Source organism: Nycticebus coucang, chromosome 19 (assembly GCF_027406575.1).
Source record: "Nycticebus coucang isolate mNycCou1 chromosome 19, mNycCou1.pri, whole genome shotgun sequence".
NCBI lineage: Eukaryota > Metazoa > Chordata > Mammalia > Primates > Lorisidae > Nycticebus > Nycticebus coucang.
In genome coordinates this window covers 18,763,570-18,788,475 of record NC_069798.1, presented here as the reverse complement: position 1 = coordinate 18,788,475, position 24,906 = coordinate 18,763,570, and the positions used below count along the sequence as shown (strand labels likewise).

At 40.6% G+C, this 24,906-nt stretch overlaps 1 protein-coding gene across 1 annotated transcript in view; it reads left to right on the top strand.

Annotated features, from left to right (window-relative positions):
• Positions 1 to 24,906, top strand: part of CHST9 (carbohydrate sulfotransferase 9) — a 294,548-nt gene that overhangs the window by 246,032 nt on the left and 23,610 nt on the right. The window contains exon 5 of the mRNA XM_053571741.1: positions 24,542 to 24,579. Coding sequence (XP_053427716.1) covers positions 24,542 to 24,579 — 38 coding nt within the window. The remainder of the gene's footprint in view (positions 1 to 24,541; positions 24,580 to 24,906) is intronic.

Here is a 24,906-nt window from a genome sequence, read left to right as displayed (position 1 = left end):
ATTTTTTGGCACTATCCCATCTCATGAGTGATTTCTGAAGTCTTCAGTTTGTCCTACCTGACTCAACACAACACCATCCACCATCTCCTATCTGCCATTTGCCAATGTTCTCCCACTACCACAGGCACCCGTAGAGATATTTCCTGCACTGCTCTTGGACCTCAGTACCCAGGTGACCAAGGTGATGCTGCCGTCCTGAAACTGTCAGTGCCCAGCTGGGCTGTAGCTGCCCCCAACCCAAGCTACCATCTTTCAGTACAAGTTCCAAAGGAAACAGATGTCACCCTGAGGTGGGGGATAAGTTAAAGAGGGATCATTAAGAAGGGTTTGTTTCCAAATAAGGGGAGGAGTGGGGGGAGCAGAGCACAGAATCTGATGTAGTAACCCCAGGTTAGTAAGAGAAGAGCTGTCATCACCCCAAGCTGGAAGAGACAGAGGATGGGGGTACAGGATGGGAAAAGGGGGGATTCTGTACGAGTGTGTCTCAACCAGTAACCTGTTTGAGGAGTTGCTCGTGACACTCCCACCCCAGCGCTGGCCCTCCCTCCCCCGTGTTCTTCCCAGGCCCTGTCTTATTCCTCTTACAACTGACACACGGCTGGTTCTGTTGTCTCCCTGCTAGACTGGGAGGAGGGATTGTGGATATCCTTTCATCTTCATGTTCCCAGTACCCAGCCCAAAGCCAACACAAAATTGGCTTTCAAACCACGTGTCTCCAATGGCTGGACAGGGAGATGAATGAATAAAGTGGATGCCTGTCCTAAAATGCAAAGAGGAAAAGCCTGTTCAAAACCTCAGCCATGCCTTCTTATCCAAACAGAAACTGAATTTCCTTTACGTTGATGCACTGCATTTTCCTGATAAAAAGTTATGGAAACAAAAACAAAAGTGCTTAAAAGTGAATACCACCGCTCTCTCACTGGGCCCTACACTTAACACAGTGTTGAAGTATCTCTCTTCTAACTCCTTTATACATAAGTCTGTGTCCTTTTGAAAACATATTAAGTATCCACACTATCCTGAGAATACAATGAGGATTATGGTTCCACAGCACTAGATACATTATTATTTCTAATAACCGCAGAGTTGTGTCTTTCTGAGCATGATACTAAAGGCGGAAACTAGAAAAGAAAGCGAGAATATGTGGGCTCACTACTACGCAGCCATGCAATCTTCGGCGTGTTAAGGTCAATGAGCCCCAGTCTTCATCACCTGCAATAGGCTCATCTCACACAGTTTGGAGGACAAGTGATAATGGAGCCAACGTACCTAGCAGAGCCCTGGTGTATTGTTAACGGTTCCCTGAGTTCCAGCCATTGCTAATACTTTTTCATCCATTTATTACCTAAACATTGTAAACAAGGAAAGGCAAATGACAAAATAAGACAAATATTCATAAAATATTTGACAGGTAAAATTTGTTGTCATTCAGAGGAAGAGAATGCTTTATTGGAAAAGTGACCCAGGAAGATGACAAGACAGAAGCATGCCCTACATGCATATAAACATGCTCAACCTCTCCAATAAGAAATCAAAGTCAAAACAGTAGGATGGTATACATAGCATGTTTCCTTTTTTGGGCAGCGCCTGTGGCTCAAGGAGTAGGGCGCCGGTCCCATATGCTGGAGGTGGTGGATTCAAACCTAGCCCTGGCCAAAAAAACACACACACACACACACAAAAATAAATAAATAAATACAAATATGATTAAAAAAAATTGGTACCTTTTTATAAAATTTATTTAGAGTTTACACAAGTGCTGGGAAATAGGCACTTAGTAACAGCGTTAGAATTAGAAATTTAGTGACTTAAATGCACCAATCCCAGTTCCAGGAGTCAGTGCTAAGGAAGGGTTGTGAATGTGCACAGTCCTTACAGTGTTATATGTGACAGGATGTCCTTCCCCCCCCAAAATGCATATGGTAAATACCGACATCTCTAAAAGAAGATTAGAGAAGCGTTTGGGGCTTTAAAAGTACTACATATTCATTTAATACCATATAGACTGAGAATATTTAATGGCATGCAAAGATTATTTAAGTGACATAAAACGTTTTTGAAGTAATAATATGACTTCTGATAATAAAAATAAAATATCTGAAATGGTGACCATAAACATTACCAGCACTAGGATCACAAGTCCTTGTGGTTTAATTCTTTTATCTGTATTTTCTAAATTCTTCACAGCAAAGAAACAGACGTTAATTTAGTAATTAATAAAACAAGGCAATACATTTTTTTAAAACACAGTCATGGTAAAGATGTATTGATGTTGCATTTTCCATGTGCTAATATTTGAAATACAAGCTTTATCATACACATGATACAACTCATTTTAGAAGACCAGAAAGCTCAGAGACAGAAACAGGGAGAAATAATATAAGTCCAACACCCGGACATTCATAATGATTTCCATAAAAATATATACATTTTAATAAAAATAGGTACATGGTTTACGTAGTGTTTTGTAACTTAATTTTTCATGAAATATGTCCATGTTACCATTTCGACTGGCAGCCAAAACCCACCTAGAATATTCTGCTGTGACTTCCTCAGACAGTGCTCTGCTCAGGGCCTCCAAGGTTGTTCTCAGGTTCACATTTACTGGGCCTGGAGGACACTTGCAGGCCCAGCGCCGTGTACAACCCTGAAGACTTCCTAGAGTAAGTCCTGGAAAGGGAACACATGCTTCAGTTTGGGCTCTTTCCTAGGCTTGCTGTTGAATAAACAAGCACCGAGGAAGGCCATCTGAGTAAGGCAGTTTTATAGAAATGGCAATAAACCAAAATCAGGCCCCTCATTGACAGACATCCCTTCAAACTTCCGGTAGAAATGAGAGTGAAGGCTACACTCCGATAAGTCTACTGATCTACTGTTGGGAGGAAAACTCAACAGAAGCACGAGTGCTCTGCTCCACTGCAGCCAGCAGCTCTCATGGCTGATCTTCACCTGGAACAGCTCTAGTTCCAAAATCTGAAGCTCAGAGATTCCAGTCTCTGACCACAATTTACCGTGGCTGTTTGCCCCTGGAACCTGGCCAAATCGGAGGAGGTAGAAGTGACGAGTAAAGATTCTCACACTCGTGAGAAGGGCAATAACTGATGAGTCTCAGGCAAGCACTCTGACTGGGCATGCAGACGCACGGGGAGAGTGCCGCCTGGTCTGAAATCTCATCGGACCTCTCAATTGCGGTCCAACAATCACTGACTATCTAACATTAGATGATTTATCACGATCATTCAGGAATCAAGGAAACTATGTCCCCACACGTGACATATGGGTGGTCTTGCGTAAGGGGAATAATGTATAGGGGAGTGGACAACAGGTCTAGCTTAGAATTAACTTTTAAAGGAAACATATATTGTAGAAAAGAGATGTTACCTGTAAATCCATATTGCTAATCAATTCTATCCAAGCCAAATGGCTGCTTTCTAATCTAATCTTTAAACTTGTTCAAAACTGGCTAAGCGTTTTATTCAGGTGGCTGTGTTCAGCTTTCAAGATAGAGAGCCAGGCTCTGGCCCTTTGAACGCCTTCTCTTTGTAATTTTTCCAGCCTGTCCCCTCCCCTTACTATTGTTACTCTCTGGGCATTTCTCACACTCATAACTGTTCTTTGACCTCACAGGTGTCTCTGGGCCTTTCATCCAGCCAGTCCTCACTCCCTCTGTCTCTGCCACCTTCCCCCTCAGTCTGGAAGGTGAAGTCCTTTGCAGTCCATCACCAGCTCTCCCCTTCTTCAGGGCCACTGAGCTCCTCACACTTGAGTATTTTCACATCACTTGCCTAGAGAAGTGGAGAGATTAGACACCGTGCTGATGGAAGCCACTTGGAAATCATGTTCTTGTGAAGAGGGCGTTCACACCATTGATTATTCTGACCCCTCAACCTCCTCACTCTTCTCATTTTCAGAAGATTTCCTTGCTTCAGACTTTTGCTGGAAATTCCAGCTTCGGGCATGCTCTCTCTTAACTTCCTACCCTCCATAAATACGTGTATCCCTTCTTCCCTCCTCTTCTCCAGCAGGAGAGCACCGTATCCCTTCTCCAATTCAAAGCCAAGTCTGCACCTTGGATATTTCATTGCCCCCTCACCGGTGACTTATTTCTGAATGTTTCCAACACAGTCTCTCCAAGATGTTCAGCTTCTTCATTTCCACAAGCTCCTTGACCTCAGCCCAGATCTATTTTTAAGCTCTCTGGTGCCATCAATATATCTACATTAATTCAATCTCTTGCCTCTCATTTTCATTCATATTCCCGTTTGTGGAGTCTATCCTTCCCATTTCCATTTTCTCACTCCCAAAGTCATTGACGATTGGCTTCAACTCTCATCATTCTTTTGAAACTTTTCTAACTAAACTCACCACTGTTCACAAAACAGAATTTTTTACTAGATCTTATTGCGTCCACACTCAGCACAGCACTTTGTTCTCTTCTTTTTCTCTTCAACTTTATTATGATTTTTTTTTCCTTTGAGACAGGTCTTGCTCTTACTGCCTAGGCTAGAGGGCAGTGATGTGATCGCAGCTCACAGCAACCTCAGACCCCTGGTCTTGAGCCATCCTCCCGCCTCAGCCTCCTGAGTTGCTGGGACTACAGGTGTGCACTACCGCACCTGGCTCAGTTTTCTGTTGTTTTTTTTTTTTTTTTTGTAGAGACAGAGTTTTGTTTTCTTGCCCAGGCTGTTTTCAACCTCCTGACCTCAAACATTCCTGCTGCCTCAGCCTCCCAAAGTGCTAGGAAGTATTATGAAATTTTTCAAACCTACATAAAAACTGAAAAAAAAAATAGGACAATGAGCACCTATGTGGCCATCTCCAAGATTCACCATTTAATATTTTTCCTCTAGCCTAGTGTATGTTTATGTACACTTTTAAAGCTGGTTGTAAACATCGTAACATCTTACTCCTAAAGCTTTCAGCATTTTCCCCCTACAAATAAGGGCATTCTCCTAAAAACCATAACCTCACCTAAGAAAGGTAACAACTAATTTATAATGTCATCTGATAAGACGTCCCTATTCAAATGTCTCCAATTGTCTTAAAAATATCCTTTACAACTGTTTTCTCCCTGAACCAGAATCTAAGCAATGTTCAACCATTGAATTTGGCTTTTATGGGTTTTTATTCTTTTGTAATCTAGAATAGTCTTATAGCTCTTTTTTTATTATTCGTAACACTGAATTGCTTAGGATTGTAAGTAGGTGGTCTCTCGGGATGCCCTGAATTTTGAGCATTTGCTCATACATAGCTTAAATCTGTTCCTTTCTTCAGTATACTAGCAACTGGATGGAGAAACTAAGTTGAACATTTTTGGCACTGATAACTAAGGCATTAGTGGGTAAGACGCCTACTTCACATTACATGTTCTCACTTGCTTCATATTAATTGTCCCAAGTTTGATCCCTTTGTTAAAGTGTGGACAGACCTCTGTATTTTATTTATTTTTATTTTTTTATTAAATCATAGCTGTGTACATTGATACATTCATGGGGCATCATTCACTAGCTTCACAGACCTCTGTATTTTAAAAGCACATTTTTCCTTTACAATTATGAAGAGATCCATGAAATATTTCACATGATGATAATATCCTACTTTAGAATCCATTGATGACCTCTGTCTGAATCATTTATTACATAGGGAATTGTAAACAATTTTTTCTTAATTCTTCTATGTATATTAATAAGAAACCTTTCCCTTTCCCCTTTCAGATTTTTTGCTGGGATAAGAGATCACTATAAACTCATTGACTTTTAATTATATAATGTATTTTGATTAAATATAACCATCATTCTTTTTGGTGTGCACATTTTATCTAGCATTGAGCAGTGAAAAACTTTAAACCTAGCTCCCATGTCATTTTGCAATGAGCCCATTAATTTCGAGCACTTCCTTGGATTGCTGGCAAAAAGAGATCTTTTCCTTGCTCCTGCCTTGGAAGGAGTTTCTCTGAGAAGTGCTGGTTCCTTTGAGTGAGGAATAGCATATGAAAAGCAAACTCTGGGTTTGGGGTATACTCATTGCTACTAGGGTATCTGGTTTTTTGTTTTTTGTTTTTTAATTTTGGGGCAGCGCCTGTGGCTCAGTGAGTAGGGTGCCAACACCATATACTGAGGGTGGTGGGTTCAAACCCGCCCCTGGCCAAACTGCAACAAAAAAATAGCCAGGCATTATGGCAGGCGCTAGTAGTCCCAGCTACTTGAGAGGCTGGCCCAAGAGCTGGAGGCTGCTGTGAGCTATGACGCCACAGCACTCCACCGAGGGAGACAAAGTGAGATTCTGTCTCTAAATAAATAAATAAATAAATAAATAAATAAATTCTGACCTCACACTAGTATTAACAATTGAAATTTAGAATTTCTCTGCGTTTTGTATGGAACCGGAAAAAACCCCGTAAAGCTAAGGCAGTTCTCTGTAACAAAAATAAAGCTGGGGGCATCAGCATACCAGATTTTAGTCTGTACTACAAAGACATAGTGGTCAAGACAGCATGGTACTGGCACAAAAACAGAGACATAGACACTTGGAATCGAATTGAAAACCAAGAAATGAAACTAACATTTTACAACCACCTAATCTTCGATAAACCAAACAAGAACATACCTTGGGGGAAAGACTCCCTATTCAATAAGTGGTGTTGGGAGAACTGGATGTCTACATGTAAAAGACTGAAACTGGACCCACACCTTTCCCCACTCACAAAAATTGATTCAAGATGGATAAAGGACTTAAATTTAAGGCATGAAACAGTAAAAATCCTCCAGGAAAAACACTGGAAGATATTGGCATAGGGTAAGACTTCATGAAGAAGACTGTCATGGCAATTGCAACAACAACAAAAATAAACAAATGGGACTTCATTAAACTGAAAAGCTTCTGTACAGCTAAGGAGACAATAACCAAAGCAAAGAGATAACCTACACAATGGGAAAGGATATTTGCATATTTTCAATCAGACAAAAGCTGGATAACTAGGATCTATAGAGAACTCAAATTAATCCACATGAAAAAAGCCAACAATCCCTTATATCAATGGGCAAGAGACATGAATAGAACTTTCTCTAAAGACGACAGACGAATGGCTACAAACACATGAAAAAATGTTCATCATCTCTATATATTAGAGAAATGCAAATCAAAACAACCCTGAGATATCATCTAACCCCAGTGAGAATGGCCCACATCACAAAATCTCAAAACTGCAGATGCTGGCGTGGATGTGGAGACAAGGGAACACTTTTACACTGCTGGTGGGACTGAAAACTAGTACAACCTTTCTGGAAGGAAGTATGGAGAAAGCTCAAAGCACTCAAGCTAGACCTCCCATTTGATCCTGTAATCCCATTACTGGGCATCTACCCAGAAGGAAAAAAATCCTTTTATCATAAGGACACTTGTACTAGACTGTTTATGGCAGCTCAATTTACAATCGCCAAAATGTGGAAACAGCCTAAATGCCCACCAACCCAGGAATGGATTAACAGGCTGTGGTATATGTATACCATGGAATACTATTCAGCTATTAAAAAAAATGGAGACTTTACATCCTTCGTATTAACCTGGATGGAAGTGGAAGACATTATTCTTAGTAAAGGATCACAAGAATGGAGAAGCATGAATCCTATGTACTCAATTTTGATATGAGGACAATTAATGACAATTAAGGTTATGGGGGGGGGAAGCAGAAAGAGGGACGGAGGGACGGGGGTGTGGCCTTGGTGTGTGTCACACTTTATGGGGCAAGACATGATTGCAAGAGGGACTTTACCTAACAAGTGCAATCAGTGTAGCCTGGCTTATTGGACCCTCAATGAATCCCCAACAATGAAAAAAAAAAAAAAAAGAAATTTAGAATTTCTCTGTTTTTATCACTTCTTTTCTCTTACATTGAAAACTTTATTTCCTAATAATGTGACTATACTTAACTTAGTATTTTCTTTATCCTACAATATGTTTAAATTGGTTACAAAATAATAATGCTAATATGACTACTGACAATAAATCTACTTTATGGTACTTTTTGTTCTTGGAATAGAAACTGTAAAGATAAAGCACTGTGTTCCCAATTACTTGAAAAAGAAATTTGGGGTATAGTTTTTTATCAATTTAATAGAGAGTTAGGTTCATTTATTTCTGTTGTGTTCAATTTTAGGATTTGCTTCTTAATTTAATTTTGTATTTTGAATATGTAAAGTATTTACATAGATCAAAAATTACACCTATATAAAAGGTATCCTCAGTCTTACTCCCAAACAAGATCCTACACACACAGTTCCCCATAAACAACCTCTCTCTCCTTATTGCAAACATAGCCAAATAGACACATACAGATCCTTATTTTAGTGAGATTGCCCTTACTCTTTTTTATTTTTTTATTTTATTTTTTTTAGAGACAGAGTCTCACTATGTCACCCCCGGTAGAGTGTTGTGGCATCACAGCTCACAGCAACCTCCAGCTCTTGGGCTTAGGTGATTCTCTTGCCTCAGCCTCCGAGTGGCTGGGACCACAGGCACCCGCCACAATGCCCGGCTATTTTTTGGTTGTAGTTTGGCCGGGGCCGGGTTTGAACGCGCCACCCTCAGTATATGGGGCCGGTGCCCTACTCACTGAGCCATAGGCGCCGCCCATGCCCTTACTCTTTTTTTTAATAACTAAATGCTGTAGGCCTCCACTGAATGGATGTATCTATAGTTGTTTTTAATGAGTTGTTTCTAGTCTTTCATTATTACTTGTAATGCTGTGCATATTTTGGGTTTTATATTGTGAAGGTGCATCTTCAATGTAAACTGGAAATAGCCATCAAAGGGAAAATTCGTTCACAAGTAATTTCATTGGATATTGACAAATTCTTCTCCTCAGGGGCTGTGCGTCTGCCCCCAGCAATGTCAGAGTGGGTCCCTCCCTACTCCTTCATTTTCCTTGATACTCAGGGCACCACAACCCACACCCTTGGTAACTTTCTTATCCCTTGGGACACTCTTCTCCTTTGTCTTTCTGAACCCCCTTCTGATGACACCTCAGTTCTGTTTCTTCTCATTTAATCCATTCTGCCTGTATGTTATTCATTGTCTATATCAATGAACACCAGCACTCTAATAACTTCCACGCCTCAATTTGTAGTCCTCGTGGTTCCCTAGAGCTTTAGACTCACAGATTCATCTTCTTACTCAACACTTCCATCTTCAGACGTCGGGTAGGTGTGGAAACTATGAGTGAAATAGAACTCCGTAACTAGCCTTCTGGAACTGCTCCTTGGATGGCACACCAACCTGCTAGTTGTTTTGGTTCCTCCCATTTACTTACCCACCAAGCAGACAGTTTTAACTCCTGCATAGCTCTGGGTCTGTCCCAGAGACAGACAGAATGGGTCTGTCCTCTGCATCCTAATATCACTTGCCCTCTCTCGGGACCTCCTCGGTGGTCTGGGAGAGCACTGCACTCATCTTGCTGGTTCTCTGCCTCAGTCCTTCTGAAAATCATCTCTATACAATTGCTCCCAGAAGGTTTTTATGGATTTCTAAATGCTACATTGTTTAGCATGAGGATCATAGAGTTTACTTTTTATAATCACTACTGAATAGCTAATCAATAAAACTGATCTAGCTTTCATACAGGCCTTCATACATGTATCCATTGAAAATGAAAAGTGGTATTCACAGAAGACCTTCTGAAATGGAGTCTTCCCAGGGTCAATATTGTTACAGAGGAAGCACAGTGTATCTGGTTATTTAAACCAGAATCATGCTTTTATGACTAGTTTTTGACATAGCAAAGATTTCCTAACAGAGGAAAAAGAAAATTCTTTTTTTTTTTTTTTTTTGCATATCTTCATTTTTTTAGTTTAGATTAATATGCGTGTACAAATGATCGGGTTACATTGTTTGCATTTGTTAGGTAAAGTCCAAGGTGTAGTTGGCTCCACCCAGGGGATGTGCTGTGTACCCTTACATTGTGCACATGAGGTGACAGTTTACCAATCCCCTTCCCTCCTCCCCTCTCCCAGAAAATTCTTTATATCTAGTAAATTTAATTAAGTCAGGGAGAAAGGATTTTCTAGTGGCTTATGATCATGTTTGGTGATCGAAACTCCCCCCCACCAAAAAAAGAAATTAACCTAACTCAGTTAAGAGGGAAAGACGGCTTGAGCATGGCAGTGAGAGAAGATAAATTACCATCTTGCCTTCCTCAGTATATCTAAATATAATGAGAATTGAAGTGAGGTAAACATTCATTACATGTGAAATTCATATTATTCACCTATAACATAAAATTCTAAAGGTTTATATTCTCTGTTCCTTTGAGGAAAAAGAGAATTATATGAGATTATAAAATAGAAAATCGTATCATAATTCATGCATAAAATAGTTTAGTACTTCATGAGTTTAGGTTACTTATTCAAGTTATTTTTTCATAGAAATAATCAACTTTCATCAAAGAAAGGTATGTATTTCCCAAATATAGTAAAGGGGGGGAAAGAAATTATTCCATCACCATTGCAAATTGAAATAGTCAACGCATTTTCCTGCAAAGTAAAATAACAGTGAGTTTCAAAAAACAAAAATCTTTATTTATAAAAGGCAAGAAGGTAAGAATCAACCTTGATTCCAATGAATATAAACTGATTTCCCCTTAGTCAACAATAATGATTAAAAATAAATAAGAATTTGATTAAAGAATTCTGTATGGTGCAACCACAAGTTATGTTCAACTCTGTCATTTTGGGGACTCTTATTTTCTATTATTGTTGTTTGTTTGTTTTTTTAAAGCTAAAAACTTAACAATTCCAACACAGAATTTATTTTATGATATCCTAAACTCTGCAAAGCCATCCTACCCCACCCACATACGGAAATGGAATTACACTTAGGACTTCTAAAATGTAAAATAAGCAAACCAATGGAAAAAGATCCCAAGTGCCAAAAAATATGTATAAACGTATCCAAATTATAAGTCTACCTCTGCTGTTGGGATTATAGAGGAAAATGTCTTAAGCATTGGGGAAACGGTGCCACATGGGGCCACCTAAGAGTTGCCTGTTTACATTTGTCTTTGTTGCCTGAACCCTGGGCCTGCTACATGCCACAGGGTTACTTGCTAATATAAGAGGGTAACACTTTGGGTAGCCTTTTATTTTTCTCTCTAGAGAACCTTAATCTACACTATCCAAACAACTCTCTGGAGGTATGTTTATATCATGTGGAAAGAGCTGGGAAACTTACCATCACTGTGCCTGACAGTCCTTTCAGCTGGTTCTAGCCTTAAGTGGATGATGGATGCCAAAGAGATAATTGAAAAAACATCCATATTTACTGTCTGTATTCCCTGGTACTCTAAAAGTTAGCTGAGAAGGAAAACCAGCTCTTCCATGTAACTGTTCGGGGTTTTTTGGCTTTGTTTCTAGAACAAAATCTTGCTTGAATTCTTGGGGCAAATAATGTACTCCATTTTAAAAATCAATTTGATTTTAAAAATATAGAATAAGCTAGAATAGAATTTCTCATCACTTTCTAAAGTAAACACAGGGAGCAGTGGGAAACTTACTTTTAATAAGAACATAGATTCTACTATCAGAGATAGTGAGATCCAGAATCATGTAAGCTGCTGACTGGTTGTACGATTTAGTTTCCTTGACTTTGAGTGGTCACTGGAGATAATTAGAAGCTGAGAGCAAATAAGATCTGCAACCTATAAATAAGAAATTAATAAAATTGAAACGTTTGGGGGAGTGTGATGAAAGAAAATGAATTTAATGCTAAAATGTCAGGTGCCATATCATAATTCACCCTAAGTATAAAAGATAAAAGAGAAAACTGTAGACACCTTTCTTCTCAGGGCTTGTTTGCATGAGAATCAGAGCTGGTTCACCAGAGACACTGGCTGGCTGGTTCTCCCCAGAAGTTTCTGCTCTTTGGTTTCAGCTGGTCTTTCCCATTCAGAGAGAGAAGCAGGATTCTTTCTCCTGTACAGCTTGCCAGTCTGGGGAATGGAGACCAAGAGCAGAATTTGGGTGAATGTCTGTGCATAGACCTTAATGTAAAAATAGGGTTCCACAATTTTTAATTTTGATTCATTTGGATAAGCTAAGTTCTTAACTATTTGTTAATCATTTTAAATTTGGTCTTTTTTTGACATTCAAAATACATATTATTATTTCAAATTCTCTTTCATCCCTGGTCATTCCAGAATAGCATTGCTATCTTGAAGTTTGTTCTCATCTTCTTAACCACATTCAGAATCAGTTTCTGTCTGGATTTTAAACAACTAGATTTTATTCTGCTTAGTCTGGGCACACTTGATAAGAGGGAAAGAGAGGGTCAGCACCCATAGCACAGTGGTTATGGTGGCAGCCACATACACTGAGGCTGGCAGCCCCTGGCCTGGGCTTGCTAAACAACAGTGACAACTGCAACAAGAAAATAGTCAGAATTGTGGTGGGCGCCTATAGTCCCAGCTACTTGGGAGGCTGAAGCAAGAGAATCGCTTAAGCCTAAGAGTTGGAGGTTGCTGTGAGCTATGATGCCTCAGCACTCTACACAGGGCCACATAGTGAGACTTTGTCTCAAAACAAAAACAAAGAGGAAAAGAGAACCAGACCAAGAATCATTACCGATGCCAGGTACTATGAGAAGCCCTCCACATGTGAACTTTTTCAATCATCAGAGATGGTTCTGTAAGTTTGTTTGTTAACCTTATTGCTCAGAAGAGGAAACTAAGGGGTTATAACCCACCCAAGGCCACCCAGACAGGGAACAGGAAAATTGGTTCCCAACATCCATGGTTTCTGGCATCAGTTCTAGGCTCAGCTCTGGCCTTAATTATCTTGCAGTGCTTGAGTAAGTTCCAAACATTCATCAGCCTCAGTTTATAAAATAAGAAAATTGGCCTAATTCTCTTCTGCTAAATCTTGCTATTGCCCTTTAACTCAACAACCAGTGAGTACTTAAGCTGTCCGTCCCCACAAACTTCAGATTTGCTAGATTCTGAGAGTAAGTCCTGTGGGAGCTTAGGCGAGGTGTCTGTCTTTATTCACAGTGGAGGATATGAAATTTGCATTCCATTATCTGAGAAGCCAAGAAATGATTCAAATGTAAAGTAAAGCTGTTTTCCAAAGTTCTCATCTTATTGTTTTTCTTTCTCTACTGCTCCAGAGGCTTCTATGCACCATGTCTCTGCAGAAGACCACCTGATACTTACATCTCCCTTTTTCCAGAGCTCTATTTTTGCTCCTTCATTATGTTTTATGGGTGTTTTAAACTATTGAACAGAGATTATCATCCCACATCCGCTGTTACTCACCAAGTTTACTTCTTTCAATTGGACCTATTTCCTTATTCCCATCTTTGCATCAAGAGCATCTTCTCCCAAGAAGCTGAGCTTAAAATCTCACTCTTCCTGTCTCACCACTTCCCGCATCAGCTTTTGTCAAGTCCATTCTACTCACGGTGTGTGTGTCTCACATTCCTAGGACACCACCACACACACACACCCCCCCACCAAGTAGGATATTGTTAGATGAATCCTACAACACTATTTGTATCACTCTCTGGCTCAAAAGTCTTCAAGGATTTCCTTTCTGAATACACGTCAGTCTTTCTTTAGGTATTTAGAGTCCTCTGTACCCTTGGTTCCTGACACACTCGTTGCTTGTCTCTTACTACTCTCCAACATACGGACCACACTTACGCCCAGAAGGACTATTTACCATTCCTTACACGTTCCTTTCCTGCTTGTGTATTTGTTCAAGCTCTTCCTTCTGGATATAATGCCGTTCTCCTAATCTGCTTCTGTTAATATGGACTGGTTTTGTGCAGATCAAATGCCGTCACTTCTATGAAGCTTTTGTTCCCATTTCCCACATGTCACGACCTCTTCCTCTCTTTTTTATTTGTGCCAATCCTGTGGAAAATTTCAATCCCCTTTATTCATTTTAGAATCAAAGAACGTAAGCAACTGGAAGCAAATTTCGTATTTACAACCTTGTTGTTATGCATTAAAGACAAAGCAAAAAGCAGAAAGGTAGAACAATTTGCCAAATATCATACAGCCACAGTGGCAATGTCAAGACTAGAGAAGTAACTCTGTCTTAGTCTGACTTCTGCTGCTATACAGAGTGCCATAAATTAGGTAATTTATAAAGAAAAAAACATATTTCTCACAGTGCTGGAGGCTGGAAAGTCCAAAAAGATGGGGTCCTGTATCTAGCAAGGGTCATCCCACGGCAGAAGGCAGAAGAGAATGCACGCAACAGAGAGAGGAAACCTGGCCGAACTCATCGTTTTTATCAGGAACCCTTTACCATGGTAATGATATTAATTGAAGAAGTGATCTAATCACTTCCTAAAGGCTCCAATTCTTTCTACTGTTACATTGACAATTTTCAGAATAAGTTTTGGAGGGGAGATTCACACCATAGCATCTTCCATCACTGGTTTAAATAAAATTCACGTCTGACTTTGCAATCCACTAATACATATCTTACAGTTCCATAATTTGTTAATATTTTTGTGTGTTTGAGCTCATCATGTTTCTTCTGCTTTACTTCTGTAACTTCAGAGACTCTAGCATATTACCTTGTGCAGGATAGACACTCTTTAAAATATTATTGTAGGATGGAGACTTTACCTCTTTCATGTTTACATGGATGGAGCTGGAACTCATTATTCTTAGCAAAGTATCTCAAGAATGGAAGAAAAAGTACCCAATGTACTCAGCCCTACTATGAAACTAATTTATAGCTTTCATATAGCTATAACCCAATTGTAGCACAAGAATATAGGGAAAGGGGCAAGGGAGGGGAGGGACAGGAGGAGGATGGGGGGAGGGAGGGTAATTGGTGGGACTACACCTATGGTGCATCTTAGAAGGGTACAGGTAGGGTGGTGCCTGTGGCTCAAGGAGTAGGGCGCCGGTCCCATATGCCAGAGGTGGTGGGTTCAAACCCAGCCCCGGCCAAAAAAAAAAAAAAAAAAAGAAGGGTACAGGTAAAACTTACTAAATGCAGAATATAAATGTCTGAACACAATAACCAAGAAAATGCCATGAAGGCTATGTTAACCAGTTCGATGAAAATATTTCAAATTGTAAAACCAGCACATTGTACCCCGTGATTGCATTAATGTACACAGCTATGATTTAATTTAAAAAATTTAAATATATATATATATTATTGTAGGATCAAATTAACAAGTTTTGCTACAGTCAAAGCATTTGTAGATTTGGGTAGGTAACAGCTACCTATACCTTTGTTTACTGAAGCAATATTGTTTGATTGTTTCGAGTTAACATATTTCAGCTCATAAAAGCTTAAAACTTGAATTGAATGCTCCAAGTATGTTTCCAGACAAGGAAAAGAGGCCAGCATGAATGCATCTATCTCTTAGGCTGAATAAATTTCTGTGATTCCACATTGCTACCTCAAACTCTCATTATTTAACTGTGCTTGAACCACCACTGTAGTCACTTTGCACACTTTTGGGAATGAATTAAGAAATGAATAATCAGCCATTTAATTTTTCACCTCCTGACCATAAGATGTACCCAGGTACTTTTCTGCCTCTTGTTCACAGGTGTGGGAGTGTAACACACACACACACACAGGCCCCCACGACATAACCCACACAGACACACACAATCCACTAGCACCACAGCTATCTCTGAAAAATGGGAAACTGCAGCTCCTGAGGGAAATTCTCTGATGGTGGTGAGAATTAAGCCATTTATTATTATGACAGTGATAATTGTTATTACTATTGTCATTATTATTTAAAGTACAAATTTGGTGCCTGGTTTTTTCTGCAGTGGAGTTATAAACTATGAATACAGATTCTAGAAATAAGGGATCAAAGTGGTAGCTTTGTGTGATACCTAAAAATCCCTGTTTCTAAATAGCTGTCAGTAGGGGATAAACAGCAATTGATAGCTCTCTCTGGGACAAAAGTACCGAGATAACATGTCTATCCTATCTATATTAGTACCTGGTCTTCTGAGCCATCTGTCACAGAAACAGACTGACTTCAACCAACAGTTTACATCTAACTCATTTTCTAGACAAAGAAACTGGGGCTTGACAGGGAATGAAGCATCCGATGAGGGCGAGAGCATTCTGAGCGCCGTAATTCACTTAGCCCTTGGCTTCCTGCACCCCTCATCCTTTTTATTCTCAGTGTTTCGGGGCATTGTTCCTTCGGTTTGCACTGAGTGGGTTGGAGGTAGGCAGGGCAGGTTTGATTGATACAGCAATTTGCATCTCAAGGCATCGCTCGATAAATACAGTGCAATGGAAGGCTACTCTCTCACCAGCCAATTTCCCCCCCTGGGCTGACTTTAGAAGCTCATTGATGTCACTTCCTTCCTCAGTCAGCAAGTGAATTTTCTTTAATTCTCAAGACCAGCTGTCCATGCTGTCAACAGAAAGTTATTAAAATTCCTTTAAAGTGAATAAAAATAGCCTAAAAGCAAATGTACTTGGAAACAGGAAAGAATCAGTATGCAAAGTCCACAAACCTCTGAGCAAAATAATGTTGATCCAACCAGAGATTTCAAACATTGTACATTCAAGATGTTAGGAAAAAAAAATAATTAAAAGATGCTAAACCACGTACTCCTTAATCTTTTATTAGCAAAGGCTTATACAGTTAAAATTTATCCCCCTAAATTCTATTCCCCCTTTGCTAATATCATTTGAATAAATTTGGGAATGATTTAGGTTTTTTTCCCCTTAAGTGGGAGTCCCTTCTTTTTTTCTTGCACAGGCCAGAGAACATTGCCATCTCCACCCGGCTGAGACCATCCATAAGCAGTGGTAAAACATTTATCATTAACAGCAATCGTAACCACCAGGGCCATAAAATAAATGATAATTTAATTAAATGTTTTAATTTATTAGAGTTTTGATAGCTCAAGAGAAGAGATAACTTTTCTTATATTTAAATGGCTGCAATTCATGGATATGAACTATCTGGTTCCTAAGTTCCGCTGATCCTCACTGACTGCCTGACCGTGTGACCTTCTGAATCAGCCCCTGCCTTATCTTCTGGTCTCCCAGCAACCGAGCTCTTAACCTGATTGCCTGAGTTGTACATTGCCTGGGACCCAAGTCTGTCCAAAACATGAAAATCTTCCTTGCCAGTTGTATGGCCAGTAGTCATGTGTCTCCTCTGTAGTTGCACAGATGCCCTGAATGCTGGATGCCCTCTGAACCTTTGTCAAGGACCCTTATACCCAACCTGTCTTGTCATCCCAAGACACAGCCCAATGTTTGTGGCTGGGCTGTCACTGGGCTGTCAGGTTCAGGCACATAGGTGCTGCCCTGCCTACCACCACCTGGGCTGTCCTCCTTACACATGCTGAACAATGCAATGAAAAAGAAACCTGTAGATTTTTTGTAGTGGTGCCAAGAAAACTTATTTTAGTAGAGAATAGTTTAGTGAAGGAAAATGGTGGAAATTTGGGTAAATTCAAAGCAAAAGACAATTGTTATTATTTATCTTCAGAAAAAGTGAAAAGCACAAGCTTCTAAGTTATCTAGAATTAATTTTCAGTCTTTCACTTCAGTTCCCACCGTTCAGAACATGGGTTGCTTACAGAATGAAGATACTCTAGATGGTGTAGAAAGTGGAGGGGGAGGGCTTTTCACATGATCCCTATTATTAGGGCACTCAAAAATTCTTGGAAAATCAATTGAGGACTATATAAAGAGGTTCACCATCCCAAAACAAAGTACAATAGAACCTCCATAGCTGACCACCTCCCTACATTGACCACCTCCTTAAGCTGACCTAATTTTCATAGACTGGACATGCACCACATGGACATACCGGTATAGTTGGTAGGCCTAGTTCCTTATGTTGACCACCTCCATATGTTGAATAGTTAGTTCCAGTCCCTTGGGAGGTCAACTTACAGAGGTTCTACTATACTCGGTGTGGCCCAGAACTTGTTGGTGGTTGACTTCAGACCCTAACGCGATCCATCTAATGATTTTTAACCCAGGTACCTTTTCTTCATAAGGGAGCTAGGAATGGGAGTGGTTGTTTTCAACAGTGCTGGAGGCCAGAACAAGACTCCACCCACTGAAAGAACAGTCAGGATTCCCTACATATATGTGTGAACACCTAGAGTGTGCCAGCTCTGACCTGGGTCCTGAGGATACAACAATAAACAAAAGGGACATAGCCCTGGACCTCAAGGAGCTTACATTCTAGAATAAGAAGCAAGCAAAGAAGTAAGAAAATCTACAAATAAAATAATTGATAAGTGCTACAAGATAAACAAATAATGAGCTGAGGTCAAAAATCACGAGACGACACAGGGTGACCAGGGAAGAACCTTAGAGTCTTAATTTAATATGTGAAAGAGTCAGCCCTACAAAGTTGGAGAGACGAAAGCACGTTCAAAGGACCAGAAGCCAAAAAGGACCAGTGCAGATGCAGATGGAAAGAGGGGAAACAGACAGCAAAGTAGGGTTGGAGAGAGGGTGCAGGATGTGTGAGATGGAATAAGGAGTTTAGAGTGAGCCAGAGTGTAGGCAGGGAGACCCCAGAAGGCTGAAGTTGTGATCCCGGGGAGATATATTGGTGGGCTCAGCAAGGCTGTGGGCAGGATGGCATGAATGGTAGATAATCCCCTGAATACACTGACACTGTCTTCTGTCCATGAACTTCTTTGACCTCTGCCTCCCCACAGCATTATTGGCCATCCTGAGCCATATCTGGTCCCTGTGCCTCTTCACAAGCAATAGCTATAGCTCTGCACTCCCCTGTGAGGTGAAGACTGGGCTTCGGTTCACTGAATTATCAAACTTGCCCTGTTTCAGATCACTGTCCTGGTCCTCTTCCCCAAATTCTCAATTAGTTCCTTCAATTAAAATTCTGTTCCCTGGTTGTTCATGCATAAGTTAAAAAGGAGTATAACTGTGCTTAAAGGCAGCATACCTCCCAGCAACCTGTTTGTTCCCCAAGACTAGTCACTTTGGTCGTTCCCTCTCTGTGTGTCCACAGCAAGTCCTTCCTAACTCTATTGAAACACTTCTCAGGAGGTGTTACTATTTATCCCTACTTACCTCTGCCACTTGACCCTAACCTTAAGGGCAAGGCACCTTGCTGTATATATCTTTGCATAACCAGCATTTTGAAGGTATCAGATATAGTGAATCTGTTATTATATACTTTTGGAATGAACACACTATTCTAAAGATATTTGACTTACACCTTCAGTTCATGGAGTTAGAGGAAATGGCTAGACAACTAATGAGCCTAGAGTTTTGCAGGACTACAAAACTGTCCAGAGGAGCTGGAATCTAAGAAATTATTTCACGTTAGAGCCTACCATTCAAAATAGATTTTAATCTGCAGATTTTTGTGCATAGCCCCAGAAGGTCTGTTAGCCTCCTACCACTTTCTCGTTTTTCTGGGTGTTAGCATTCTTCTGCGGAGAAGATTCATAGCTGCTCTCAGATTCTCAGAGGGGCCTGTTTTCTGAAAGAGGTTAAGAACCACTGTTTGAAACTGATTAGGCAGCGAAAGAACTTCCCCTCAAGTTTTAGTCCATTTGAGATGATTAATAAAACTATGTACCCTGGGAAGGATTCCTGAGTCTCACCATAGAGTTTGGAGAATTTGAGGCAGTTATTGTAGGATTATAACTCACAAAGAAATATTGCCAGGAGTGGGTTGGGGTGTTCCTACAACTTCTATTCCCAAGGGTCATGAATGGACAACAGTGTCCCGACACCACCATCATCATACAATGAGCCAATGGTGTCCACAGCCTCTTTCGGCAATTTATTCTGCTCTGATGTTTGATGACATGGTAAGATTAAATTTAAGGATTCTAACATAGCTAGTTCTGTGTTCCACTTAAACTACCACTCCAACAACCTTGTCAGATTTGAGCCCTGTCAGCTAATCCTAAAAAAAAAGAGTAACAATCTCTGCCTGGCAGGGTTGTTCCAAGAGTACAATGTCTGTGAAGAGTGTTGCACAGGGCCCACACCCAGGGTGACTCAGCAGTGTCCTTCCTCCCTGCCCCTGGAGGAACAGAAAATAGAGCATGAGAACTTGTTTGAATTAGTTTACTATTGTAAAAATTTAGTGCTTAAAACAGCACAAATCTGGGGATCTTACAGTTCTGGAGGTCTGAAGTTCAGATGGTCTCACTAGACTAAAATCAAGGTGTCCAGAGGCTCTCAGGGAGGAGTCCACTTCCTCCCCTTTCCCAGCTTCTAGAGATAGCCGACAGTCCTGGGCTCACAGCCCCTTCCAGCAGCAACATCACTCCAACCTCTGCTGCTGTGGTCACATCTCCTTCTCTCTGCCGTTGACTCTCCTGCCTCTCTATTATGAGAACTTCTACGATAATTATGAGAATTCTTATAATCTGGACACACCCAGATTAATCCAAGATAATCTTTCTATCTCCAGATCTTAACTGAATCATATCTGCCAAGTTGTTTTTCCATGTAAGATACCACTTTCATGGAGCTATTCATATCTCCACGTAAGATACCATCTTCACAGGTTCCAGTGATTCAGATGTGGACATTTTCTATTTGCCACAACTGGCATGTCACATTCTGCAACCTATAAATATCTTCATTTTATCTGTGGGCACTAGCCTCACATAACAACTTCCCCTTAAATTCTGTTCTTTCTTCTATTGTATCTTTAATAGTGTCGTCATCTACAAGTTCTCTTAGCTGAAAACCTGAGGGCTGTCCTTGCTTTATGCTCCTGAACTTCCCATGTCTGATCAGTCTCCAGGGCAACCTCAAAAATGCCACCAGTAGGTCATGGCTGTAGTCCTAGCACTTTGGAAGGCCAAGGCAGGACGATCACTTGAGGACAGGAGTATAAGACCAGCCTCGGCTGCATAGCAAGACCCCATGTCTATAAAAAGTTTAAAAATTAGCCTGTCGCAGTGATGGGCACCTGTGGTCCTAGCTATATGGGAGATTGAGGCAGGAGGATCACTTGAGCCCTAGAGCTGGAGGCTACAGTGAGCTATGATCATGGTACTACACTCCAGCCTGGGTAATGAAGCAAGACTCTATCTCTAAAAATGAAAGAAAGAGATAGAGATGAGAGAGAGAGAATGAGGAAGGAAGGAAGAAACGGAGGAAGGATCCCCTCCAAGTATCCCTCCCTTCCTGTTCTCACTGCCTAGGCTCAGGCCCTCATCCCTCCTGGCTGGACTCTACATATGCTCAATGCTCTTTTCAGCACCCACCTCCCATACCCCTTCAACTTATCTTTCCCCAGAACTGCTTTGGTCACCTCATCCCCTTTTCAAAGACTTTTTCTGGCCTCTACTTCTTTCAAAGCTCCCCACCTCAGCCTAAATCAAAAACCTCCCCAGACTGGGGTCTTTCTCTCCTCCCATGCCCCGTACTCTCCACCTGCTGGAGTCCATCCTCATCGTACATAAGCCACAGTTCACCCGACACAGCCCACTCGTGCCTGCCTCTGAGACTTTACTGGCCAACTACCTGGAGTGCCTCTCTCTCATCCTTTGCCTGCAAATCCTCACAAATCTGGGAAGGAATGGATATTATTAACTCTTCATTTTAGATAGGCCAACAAGCCAGAGAATTAAGTAATTAGCCCCAATCATCAAACATCTAGTCATTGGAGAGCTGTCGGTAGGTGACAGTCTGTCCTCCACTCCACTTTCTAGAGTTCAATGGGATGCTATGTTACTAGGTTCTTATTTTTCTCTTGAATACCTTCGGATTTATTATTTTGGCTCTTGTTTTTCTCTTGAAATTCTCCAGATTTCCCTTGGTCCCTAATGAAACAAAATAAAGGTTTCCTAGTGCTGCTAGTGCCCTGACATCCTGTCCAGTCTATTCTCTAGTTAATCAGAGCTGAGTGGTCTTTTAAAAATACAAATTCGTGTATGCCATTCTAAGGCCCCTGCCCACACCCTGGCCTTGATCCGCTTGATGGCCAAGTTTCCACTGTTCTTGAGATCATCATAAATCTCCCAAAATGGTTCACTTGGGCTTACTTGCTGTGTGTTTCCCACCTGCCCAGACAGCCTCCCCCATCCCATGTCCTCCCCACCACTCCACTCCTGTCTCACTGGCTTCCTTTCCAAGCCCATGGACCCAGCATGCTCACTTCTGTCACGTGGCCTTTGCACATGCTCTTTCTTCTGCCTGAGCGTTCTTCCCCCTCTGCTTGGCCAAATTACCTCCCTATCATCTTTCAGATTTCAAAAGTTACTTCTTTGGGGAACCAAACTTAGAATACTGGTGATCTGTCTAATTTAAAAGGCTGAGCTTTTCCCACAAATCATGTTACCTCTTCTTTAAACACTCTGCATGTATTGTGACAAAAGAAATATAAAATTAAAATATATCAAAAGTATCTGATTGAGCATTGCCCTTAAAAAACGAAGGAGGTGGTTCTTATCTGCAAACTCCAAGATTGATCCCAAGTGCTTCCTGAGGACAGTGCAGTCAAACAGCCCTCTCTGAATCCGGCCATCCTGTTTGCTTCGTTTTTTATATTTTTACCGTGTCCTCTATGGCACCTAACTGGGTACTGAATACTAGTAAAATTTTAAAGTATATAGTTATTATTGGTTGATTAATTGGTAAGTTTCACTTATTACATTGTCTTTTGAAGACCGTTTAGCAGTTTTCAACTAAACATGCAAGGAATGTGCAACCCAGCAGATTGACTGCTGAGCATTTATTCCAGGAAATGAAGACTTAGCTTCACCTAAAAATCTGTAAACACATGTTTATAGCAGCTCTAGTCATAATATCCAAGACCTAAAAACTACAGAGATATCAGGGGGTGAATGGCTAAGCAAACTGGGACATCCACGTCTCAGAATACTACTCAGCAGTCAAAAAGGCAGCTACGGACACAGCAACCTGAATGAATCTCCAGAGTACTGTGTTTAGTGACAAAGCCTATCCCCAAAGGTCATAGACTGTTTGATTCCATTTATACATAATGCTTTAAAAGATAAAATTATAGAAATGAAGAACAGATAGGTGTTTGGCAGGAGTTAAGGAGGGAATGAGGTGGGAGGGAAGTGATAGAGCTATAAAGGGCAATGGGAGGGATCCTTACGGTAACAGAATTGTTCTTTGCTTTAACTGCATCAATTTCAACATTCTGGTTGTAATATTGTACAATAACACAGTTTTTCAAGATGTTGCTACTGGAGGGAACTGGGTAAAGGGTATAGGGAATCTCTATGTATTATTTCTTACAATAGCATGTGACTATAATTATCTCAATTAAAGTTTATATTTTTAGATTTTTTTTTTTTTTTTTTTGCAGTTTTTGGCTGGGGCTGCATTTGAACCTGCCACCTCCAGAATATGGGGCCGGCGCCCTACTCCTTTGAGCCACAGGTGCCACCCAAAGTTTATTTATTTTTTTTTTTGTAGAGACAGAGTCTCACTGTATCGCCCTCAGGTAGAGTGCCATGACATCACATGGCTCACAGCAACCTCTAACTCTTGGACTTCCACAATCCTCCTGCCTCAGCCTCCCAAGCAGCTGGGACTACAGGCGCCCGCCACAACGCCCGGCTATTTTTTGTTGTTGTTGTTGCAGTTTGGCCGGGGCTGGGTTTGAACCGCCACCCTCAGTATATGGGGCCGGCGCCCTGCTCACTGAGCCACAGGCGCCACCCCAAAGTTTATATTTTTAAAAAGGACAACACATCGAGGTTTTGTCACATGGTGGTGCAAATGCATAATAACAGTGGAGCCACAAAATTTCTTTCTTTTCTGATGGATTTTTTTGTCCTTGTTATTATTTACATTAAAGATGTAAAAGATTTAAAAGATTTTAAGTCTATTAAAAGATTTACCAAAGATTTTTTTCCCTTCTATTTAAGATGTATGTGACATTGACCACTTTCAAGATATTTTCATAAAAACTAGTTTATTTCATAAAAATCAGTTATTTTAAAATCCTTATTCATTATGTCCCTCTGTTGCCTTCCGTACAGTGACAGAGTTTTTTCCATCCTAACCAAATTGCCACTTACAGCACTGTTGGTTTGTAGTTCAGTCTCTGGCAGTCACATAACAACAATGTATTGTAATGTTTTCATCACTGCACGGGTAGGAGACAAGGTTTTTAAAGTAGCACTTCTGCACCGGCCACCTCACATCTCCTGATCTAGTTCTCAGGGTTCCATGAGCTCCGGGTTGGTATTAAGCTTCAGCAGATCCGTACTGTTTGGAAACCTTTGAATAGCTGTTTGAATTTTTCTTTAGTCCTTTTCATCTCTTCATCATTTCTCTGCCAAAGTTTAGTAAATCGTGCTGATATGACCCTTATTGAATTTCTGATCCATTTTCTGTGATCTTTGCCTAAGACAGTTTGTTTAGGTTTTGTTGTTTTCCCTCCCGGTTATCAGAGTGATTGTAAACATCCACATCGTGGTACAAATCCTTGCTCAGGAAGCCCAGGACTGCTATGGGGTTTTGACTGAGGGCAAAACAGGATCGGTACTGTATTTTCGTTATTTTCATCATTTAATGTAAAAATCTCTTTTCTCTTTCAGTGACTACAGAGGAAATCCAGGAAAATAATATCAACCAGGTATTTCCTCATTCCTCATAAACCGTAATACAGATTTTGTTTTAAATGTTAATAATTAAGCATGTATAAATGTGAAAGGAAAAGGTAATGTTAACTGTTGGAGATGAGCCATATATGTTATTGGTTCTGAGAACAAATACATCGGCCATCTGCAGATGATCACGCACTTTCTTTGTCTCCCCCAACCCCTTTCCCAGAATCCCTTCCCCCAAAGAGAACCAGTGGAAATGGGACTCTGCCAGTTCCAACTTGCAAATATCCCTCCAATCACATCCTGACCCTGCACTGATGCTATCATGGCAGCAAATACTTTCATCTCCTCCGCCC